Source organism: Arachis hypogaea, chromosome 12 (genome assembly GCF_003086295.3).
Source record: "Arachis hypogaea cultivar Tifrunner chromosome 12, arahy.Tifrunner.gnm2.J5K5, whole genome shotgun sequence".
In the NCBI taxonomy this organism is placed as follows: domain Eukaryota; kingdom Viridiplantae; phylum Streptophyta; class Magnoliopsida; order Fabales; family Fabaceae; genus Arachis; species Arachis hypogaea.
The window spans coordinates 2,007,252-2,016,714 of record NC_092047.1 but is presented as its reverse complement, the minus strand read 5'-3'; the positions used below and the strand labels follow the sequence as shown (position 1 = coordinate 2,016,714).

General features: G+C 36.3%; 2 protein-coding genes across 2 annotated transcripts; both read right to left on the bottom strand.

Annotated features, from left to right (window-relative positions):
* Positions 1–1,795: 1,795 nt before the first annotated feature.
* LOC140177176 (uncharacterized) lies at positions 1,796–2,629 on the bottom strand. The gene has a single exon (XM_072210005.1). The coding sequence runs from the start codon at positions 2,627–2,629 to the stop codon at positions 1,796–1,798; it is 834 nt and encodes a 277-aa protein (XP_072066106.1).
* A 2,967-nt stretch (positions 2,630–5,596) lies between these two features.
* LOC112729096 (epi-neemfruitin B 7-O-acetyltransferse L7AT-like) lies at positions 5,597–7,344 on the bottom strand. The gene has a single exon (XM_025779458.3). It carries the CDS (start codon positions 7,211–7,213, stop codon positions 5,807–5,809), a length of 1,407 nt encoding a protein of 468 aa, XP_025635243.1. The 5' UTR covers positions 7,214–7,344; the 3' UTR covers positions 5,597–5,806.
* Between the last annotated feature and the right edge of the window lie 2,119 nt (positions 7,345–9,463).

The window sequence follows — 9,463 nt, the reverse complement described above, 5'->3', positions numbered from 1 at the left end:
GTGATCCTTGAGGTTGGAACGCACTTCAACAATGGTGTTGATATTCCTCTTTTATAGAGGATATTTTTTACCAGAGTGTAGTATTGTGCTTCCCTCTGGATTTTCTTGGCCTCTTTTTCCTCTTTGGGGAGGATGTCAAATTTTAAGTATTCAACTAGGGGATTCATCTACCCGAGGTTCAACCCGGTAACTTCAAGGACATCTTGTTTGGCCTCTATTTTAGCTACAGAGGGTTCTTGGAGAGTTTTCTGGATCAAACTTCTATTATTCCCTCCTGGTTTGGTACTTGCTAACCTGGAGGGGGTGTCTGCTCTGATGTTGAGATCCCGAGTTATGTGCTTTATCTTGGTTTCTTCAAAACGCCCGAGATGTTCCAAGGTTTTGTCCAAGTATCTCCTCATATTTGGGTCTTTGGCCTGATACTCTCCATTTATTTAGGAGGTCACCACCTGAGAGTCGCTAAATATCATCACTTTTGTTGCACCGACTTCCTCTGCCAACTTTAATCCTGCAATCAAGGCTTCATACTCTGCCTGATTATTGGAGGCTGGGAATTCAAATTTGAGGGAAACCTCTAGCTGTGTTCCTCCTTCATTGACCAGTATTATGTCTGCACCGCTTCCTGTCTTGTTTGAGGATCCATCCACATATAGTTCCCATGTAGTTGGTTTTTCTTCCTGATCTCCTGCATATTCTGCTATGAAGTCGACGAGGCATTGGGCTTTAATTGCCGTCCGGGTCTCGTACTTCAAGTCGAACTCGAATAGCTCTATCGCCCATTGTACCATTCTCCCTGAAACATCCGTCTTTTGGAGGATTTGCTTCATGGGTTGATTCGTTTGGACTCTTATTGTGTGAGCTTGGAAGTAAGGCCGTAGCCTTCGTGAGGCTATTACTAAGGAGTAGGCAAACTTCTCTAGTTTATTGTACCTTAGTTCAGGGCCTGTATAACTTTGCTGGTGAAGTATACAGGATGCTGTTCCGCCTCATCTTCTCGTATCAGGGCTGATGCTACAGCTTTGTCTGCTACGGACAAATATAGGACAAGCTCTTTCCCAATTAGAGGTCGGGTCAAGATTGGGGGTTAGCTCAAGAACCTTTTGAATCTTTGGAATGCTTCTTCGCACTCTGGAGTCCATTGAAACTGGCATCCTTTTCCTAGTAAAGAGAACAGTGGAAGGGATCTTAATGCTGATCCGGCCAAGAACCTGGAGAGGGCTGCAAGTCGGCCATTCAATTTTTGGACCTCTCTTAAGCAAGTTGGACTTTTCATTTCTAGGATGGCTTTATACTTGTCGGGATTAGTTTCGATCCCTCTTTGGGTTAGCATAAACCCTAGAAATTTTCCAGCCTCCACCGCAAAGGTACATTTTGCGGGATTTAGCCTCATCCCATGTAGCCTTATGGTGTTAAAAACTTGCGAGAGGTCTGTCAAGAGGCCGGTCTCTTCCTTAGTTTTCACCAGCATATCGTCCACGTAGACTTCCATTAGATTCCCGAGGTGTGGAGCAAATATCTTGTTCATCAGCCTTTGGTATGTGGCCCCTGCATTTTTTAATCCAAAAGGCATGACCACGTAGAAATAATTCGCTCTAGGCGTGATGAATGATGTCTTTTCTTGGTCCGGCTTGTACATCGGGATTTGGTTGTATCCCGAGTAGACATCCATAAATGACAAGTATTGATACCCTAAGCTGGAGTCTACTAAAGTGTCAATGCTTGGAAGGAGATATGGGTCTCTAGGACACGCCTTATTCAGGTCGGTGTAATCAACACACATCCTCCACTTGCCGTTTTATTTTTTGACTACCACCACGTTTGCTAGCCATGTTGGATATTTAACTTCTCTAATGAAGCCGGCTTCTAAGAGCGCTTGTACTTGCTCCTCCACCGCTTGAGCTCGTTCTGGACCGAGCTTACGCCTTCGCTGCTGGACAGGTCGTGACCCAGGGTACACTGAGAGCTTGTGGGACATGAGCTCGGAGTCTATCCCTGGCATATCAGAGGCCTTCCAGGCAAAGAGGTCGGAGTTATCTCGTAGGAGCTTTGTCAACTTATGCTTTAAGTTTTCCTCTAGGCTGGCTCCTATGTTGGTATTTTTTCCTTCCTCCTTGCCGACTTGTATTTCTTTAGTTTTTTCCCCTGGTTGCGGCCGCAGCTCTTCTTTGGCTCTTTCTCCGCCGAGTTCTATAGTGTGAACTTCCCTGCCCTTTCCCCTCAGGTTGAGGCTTTTATTGTAGCATTTCCTTGCCAATTTCTGGTCTCCCCATATCGTTGCTATTCCCGCATATGTTGAAAATTTCATGCAAATGTGTGGGGTAGATACCACCGCTCCGATCCGATTCAGGGTAGCTCTGCCAATCAGGGCATTATATGCTGACCCGACATCGATGACTATGAAGTCTACGCTTAGAGTTTTGGATTTCTCCCCTCTTCCAAAGATCGTGTGGAGGGATAGGAATCCTAGTGGTTTTATTGGCGTGTCGCCCAAACCGTACAGGGTGTCAGGGTAAGCCCTTAATTCTTTTTCATCCAATCCTAGTTTGTCGAACGCGGGCTTGAAAAGAATGTTCGCTGAACTTCCTTGGTCTACTAAGGTTCTGTGGAGGTGGGCATTCGCCAGGATCATGGTTATCACCACTGGATCGTCATGTCCAGGGATCACTCCTTGCCCATCCTCTTTTGTAAAAGAGATGGTTGGGAGGTCGGGCGCTTCGCCTCCGACCTGGTAAACTTGCTTTAGGTGTCTTTTGCGAGATGACTTAGTGAATCCCCCTCCCGCAAATCCTCCAGAGATCATATGTATGTGTCTATCGGGGGTTTGTGGTGGTGGGTCTCTTCTGTCCTCATCATCTCGTTTTCTTTTTCCATGATTGTCCGACCTTTCTATGAGATATCTATCAAGTCGGCCTTCCTTGGCCAACCTTTCTATCACATTTTTAAGGTCGTAGCAATCATTTGTTGAGTGGCCATACACCTTATGGTACTCGCAGTAGTCGCCGTGGCTTCCTCCCTTTTTGTTTTTGATGGGTCTAGGGGGCGGCAATCTTTCAGTATTATAGATTTCTCTATATACGTCTACTATGAAAACTTTTAGAGGAGTATAGGAGTGATATCTCCTTGGCCTGTCGGGGCCGACCTCCTCTTTTTTCTTGGGCTCCCTCTCTTTCTCTTTTGCTAAGTGAGGGTGCCACTGTCGCCAGCTCGGCTCCCGTAATCTGGCGTTCTCCTCCATGTTGATGTACTTTTCTGCTCTCTCTTGTACATCGCTCAAGGAGGTGGGGTGTCTTTTTGATATGGAATGGGAGAATGGACCCTCTCTAAGTCCATTTACTAGCCCCATGATGACTGCCTCTGTGGGCAGGTCTTGAATCTCCAAGCACGCTTTGTTGAACCTTTTCATGTAGTCTCGTAAAGGTTCTCCGACCTCCTGTTTTACTCCCAGGAGGCTTGGTGCGTGTTTTACTTTATCCTTCTGGATGGAGAATCTCATAAAAAACTTTCGTGAGAGGTCCTCGAAACTGGTGACCGACCTCGGAGGAAGGCTATCGAACCACTTCATTGCTACTTTTGACAAAGTGGTCGGGAAAGCTTTGCAGCGAGTAGCATCAGAAGCATCAGCCAGATACATCCGACTTTTGAAGTTGCTTAAATGATGCTTTGGGTCGGTGGTTCCATCATAGAGGTTCATATCAGAGCTTTTGAAGTTTCTTGGAACTTTTGCCTTCATTATGTCCTCGCTGAACGGATCTTCTCCTCCCAAGGGCAATTCTTCTCGGTCGCCGCGGAAGTTCTGACTTTTAAGGGAGGATTCTAGCTATAAGAGTTTTTCTTCTAACTCTTTTCGCCGTTCTATTTCTTCCCTTAGTTTTCTCTCCGCCTCTCGTTGTCGTTCAATTTCCTGTTCTAGACGGTCTTGGTGACCGTGGACCAACCCCATTATTTCCGTCGCATGGGGCGGCCCTTCCTTTCCTGACCCGCGTCCCTCCGAGGAGTTTACCTTTGGGTTTTTTAGCCCCGAGGTGCCTTCTCTGTGTTGGTCGTTGGCCTCCTGGTGGAGGGTCAGGTCCGCGTCATTATTTCCGGTGTCCAGATTTTCCTGCTCTGAGTCGGACGCCGTATGACCATCTTCTGGTGAATTATCCGTCATTATGGAATGATCTCTCGGGTCCTCGGCAACGGCACCAATGTTACGATGGGTAACCGGAGATTAATGGGTTGGACTTATTGGGTTGGCCCAATCGCTCGATGATGGAAGTCTCCGAGCAGGTTTGCGTATGAGAGCTTCCTTCCAACTTGTGTATGTGAGAGAATGGGGGTGGTACCTGCAAAGACACTCCGATGCCTAAATCAGCAAAGGTCTAAGCAAGTTTAGAGAGTATTGGAACTTACAGATACTTGAGGGGTGTCAGTGTATTTATAGTGGTGAACTAATAACCACCGTTGGAGTAGTTCCACCATTAAAGGGGGAATAACCGTCCCTTTATCTTAGGGAAGTTGGGATATGGCTCCTGGAAGTGGGTTAAGAGATTTTAGGGGCAGTTACTTATTTGAATGAGTGTTTATCTGCCAACTAATCTTCGTCCCCGACTTCTTTAGAGCAAGTCGTGGCAAGAACCGACTTCTCAGGGGAAGGTCGGTATAGGGTGAGGCGCAATCCTTTAAATTGGGCCTTTCATTTGGACCTGAGCTTTAGCGTCGGGTCAATGTATGAACAGTAACAATTGTAGTTGTTACTTATCATTAGTTTTGGTGGTTGTTAATTAGATCTTGCGATTTTTTGTAGTTGTTCATCGACTTAAACCTTACATTTGATGTTTTTGTTATTCATTCTTTACCTTTGAGATGTGCATTAAAATTATTTATTGTTCTTGTTCTTCTAGCCTTTATACTGCTGCAATGTTATTCTTTGTTTCTAATAAGAGGAGTGTCATAGGGACTATCTCAACTATTTGTTTACACTGAACAGGAATCAATTTGTTGTCTCTTATATAATTTTAGGGTCTATTTTAAATTTATATATGCAACTTTGGGGATCACATTAAGGTCTAGGAGAAAACTTTTAGCTAAGCTTTTTTTTTTTTTTTTTTCATTTTATTTTCTGGACCTCATTCCTATAATTCGGGAAGTGTGTGGTATTTATGGAGGAATTTCAACAAGTAATGAAAAAACAATGAACTTAGAGAGTTGTTATGGGAGTGAACAAGGTCTACTACCCAAGCAATATTCATTGAAGGGATGAAAAAAAATAGAAAAACTCAGTAAGGATGCGTGAACATATGTGAGCAAATGACCAAGAAATTCATGGAGAAGGGCCTTTTTCAATAATTTTCTTAAAAGAGACAATATCTACAATAATATCTATGAAGTCTGTCTCATAGTTTTGCTACCATAGAAATTACAAGCTCTTTTGACTACTATATATAAGATATGTTATTAACTTCTCTTCTTAATTGTATGAACACAAATTTCTTATATTCACTTTTTTTTTTTTTTAACATCAATTTAAGAAAAAGAAGTATTCAAAATCTCAAAATATCCGAAGTACGAAGAACTTACAAACCAAACCAAAAACACTACTTAATTAAAGCATCAACTTGATTCATTTTTTTAACTATATAATAGATGGAGCTTAATAATCATTACCCCACCTTATTGTGAGAATTACAAGAAGCTTTGATTAAAACATGAAACACACGATAGTAATTTCTCCTTAGTACATACGTATTTTTTTATTACTTAATCAATTCATTCTCTTCCATTATGAATAAGATGTGGCTAATGATAAAGAAGAGAATGAATCAATTCAAGCCTGAAAGCCTGAGTTAGACCCTGTCAAAGGACTTGGATCAAGAGTTGCATAAGTGAGTAATTCAGTGCTTGACATCAAAAGCTTCATTTTCTCTTCATCCAAGGTAATCCAAGCTTCTATACCATCTTTGAACTTAGTATCAACCAAGATTAACATATTCGTTAACACTGAAATACTTTCTATACCAATACTACTCACCCACATAGGTTTTCCCCATCCAAAATCAGCATCATAGAATCCAAAGTTACACCAACTACTAATAGCTAATATTTCCAATGCCTTATCACCCTTATTATCAGACCATGTTTCACCGCTAATTTTCCTAAGAGCATTTTCCATGATTGAACTCCCTTCCTCTTCACTTTGCAACCTTGCAACAAAATCCTTATCAACTTCTTCAATTGACTTCTTCACTTTATTCACTAACTCATTCAAATTCAGCTCATGCTCACTCGTGTGTTCTGAAGTTGCCAACCATAGAAAATTCCCTATAGAATTCTCAGGATGTAGAGACTCTGGCATTCTTCGGCGAAGGTTCACCGTGTTAATCAGTATAGAAGGACTTTGAGTTCCAAATTGATCCTTGGATGCGGCCATGAAATACTTCCAGAACAATGCAGAAACTGTCTGAACACGTGAAGGAGTATTAGGAGGATTCTTCAATGGGTCAGATGAAGATGTTGCCACTATTTGAGCCTTGAGGGTAGCAATAGCTGAATTTTTGAACAAAAACCTCCTTGTGACCCATTTTTCTTTCCTAAAAATGGAACCCCATGTTTTCCTTGACAAGTTTCTGAAATGTGAAGTACTTGTAGGGAACAGAGAACTTGTAGCAAAGTTTGGTTCTGTCAAAAGTTCTGAATTGCAGTTGTAGCCGGCTCTTTCTGTCCATGCCTTCAGGAAGGTGTCAATTGAATCACCATCAGCGATCCTATGAGAAATGCGAAATCCAATTGCAATTCCACCACAATCAAAGATATTAACTTGAATGTTAATCACATGAGCTCCTGTCATTGTTTTTTCAAAGTTTGGAGTAGTTGGAATAAACTTGTTCAATGAATTCAAATCAGGCTTTTTTAGAAACTTTGAAATAGAACAATTCACTTTGACTACTACAAAGTTAGCACCTTCATCATTGCAATCAATGGACAAATCATCTTTGATCTTTCCAGCAAAAGGGTAGAATTGTGTTAGTGTTTCAGATAATGATTGTTTAAGCAACTCTAATCTCTCAGAAAATTCAAAGGGATTTTGTGAGGTGTAGAATAGGATGATTGTTGCATGAGGAAAAGGAACAAGTTGATCTAAAAAGGAGTGTTTGAAGGTTTTTAAGTGAGAGGGTGTAGGAGATGAAGGTTTAATATTTTCTTTAGAAATAATTTCAACTTTAACTTCTTCCATTGTTTAGCTAAAATAATCAGCTCTATATAGCTTATGAAGAGATTGAGAAGGAAAGTTATATTGTAGTTGTGCATTTTAATCTGGTTAATATGTCTATATATAGAGCATTAGACCCTTTTATTTTTTTTAGAGAAACTTATCATCACGTGATCATATATGAATATACTTTAAAGCATGCATGTTTTCTTTCTTTTGTTAGGTATTTTTTTTATAGGGAGCCACTTAGATAAAAACGCTTAAAACGTCTTTTTAAAAGATGTTTTTAATTAATTAAAATTCAGTGCATATAATTGATTAAATTATGTTATTTTTATCAAAATTAGATCAGATAAACTGATTTGGCCAAAAAATTAATAAACTATACCTTGAACGGGTCTAAATTAATTTTTTTATAAGAAATAATTATAATATTTCTATTATAAAAAATAATTAAAATATTCTTTTATATATATATATATATATATATTAAGAACCCTGAGTTTTTATTTTTTTTTTCTTTGTGTGGTTATAGAGTTAAAATTTTATATATATATATATATATATATATTAAGAACCCTAAGTTCTAATTTTTTTTCTTTGTGTGGTTATAGAGTTAAAATTTAGAGTTTTTAAAATTAAAAAAATATATAATAAAAATATTTTAGTCATTTTCTATAATAAAGTTATTGTATTTATTTTCTATAAAAAATAATATTAATTTAAATCTATTCAAGATTTGATTTACTAATTTTTTTACTAAATCAATTTATATAATCTAATTTTGACAAAAATAATATAGTTTAATTAATTATATGTATTAAATTTTAGTTAATAACAAACATCTTTAAAAAAAGATATTTTAACCATCTTTATCGGAGTATCTCCTTTTTTATATATGAACGCTATAAGGACTAATTTGTCACACTTATTTAAATAGATGAATGAACTCAATTTGATTAATTAGTACATACATTCTCTTATTAAAAGAAAATTTCACTCGAATTAGATTAGACTATTAATTTACTCAAAAATATTAGGAGACAACAGAAAATAAACATAAAGTAATTTAAACTTACCTTATTCTGCATTTTCTAATGATTGCTAGAATAAACGAGTAATATTAGATACAAAATACTATTTATACACTAAAATAAGTCATATATATGTGTATAAATATATATGTTATTTAATTTATATTTAATGTATATTTTATATTTTAATATATATTTTATATTAGAATAATTATATTAAATATAATAAATGTATAATTATAAATATTATATGCAAGAACGAATTTAAAAATTTTAATATAAAGAGGCCAAATTTCATATAAATTTTTTATTTATCCCTCTTTGTGTTATATTTTTCTTGCAATATAAAAGCATTTGACGCATGATATGAAGCCATTGAATTTTTTTAAAAAAAAAGTTTATGAACATATAAAATTAGAAAAAAATATTTTTTATAAAAAAAGAACATCTAAAATATATAATATGATTATAATAACATAAATCATTATTAATCTCTTATATAATAATATGAATTTTAAATATATTAATATTTTAATATTATTATAAAATAAATGAATTTTTTTAAAAATGACTATAGAAATAAGCATTAGAAACTAATTTGAAAAATTCTAAAGACTTAACTATATCATTTTAAATTGGTTAAATAAAAATATTAATAAATAAAATAATTAAGAATTATATAAATTTATCACATACTAAAAAATAATCACATATAAAACAACTAAAATTATGTAAAAAAATTTATTTCTTTAAGCATATATCTTGTATAAAGATATAATTGCTGAAAAGGAGATTGGATAATGCCACACTATTTATCACCTTTATGTTTATCCTTGATTATATATATAAAATTATAAATGTTAAGTTAAACAAGATAATTTTATATTATTATTTTTCTAATATTACCATAGCTTACAAGTAAAATACTTTCTTTCGAATTTTAACATGTCAGCATCTAGAATTTGAACCTAAAATAATTAATTAGTTGTGTAGGTACAAACCCTTGTAAGCTAAGCTATATGTTCATTGGAAAATCACATTTATATGTTAATTTATGTGAAACAACATTAACTCCTTTCTATGAAGGAAAAGTATAGGTAATTAACAACATTTTTGAATAATATGAATTAATAAAATTAAAAAAATAAATTGATCTTAAATTTAATTAATAACATTAAATTAAGATGTAGTATAATTAATAATTATTTATGTTGTTCAAGATAGTTATTGTTTACCTAGC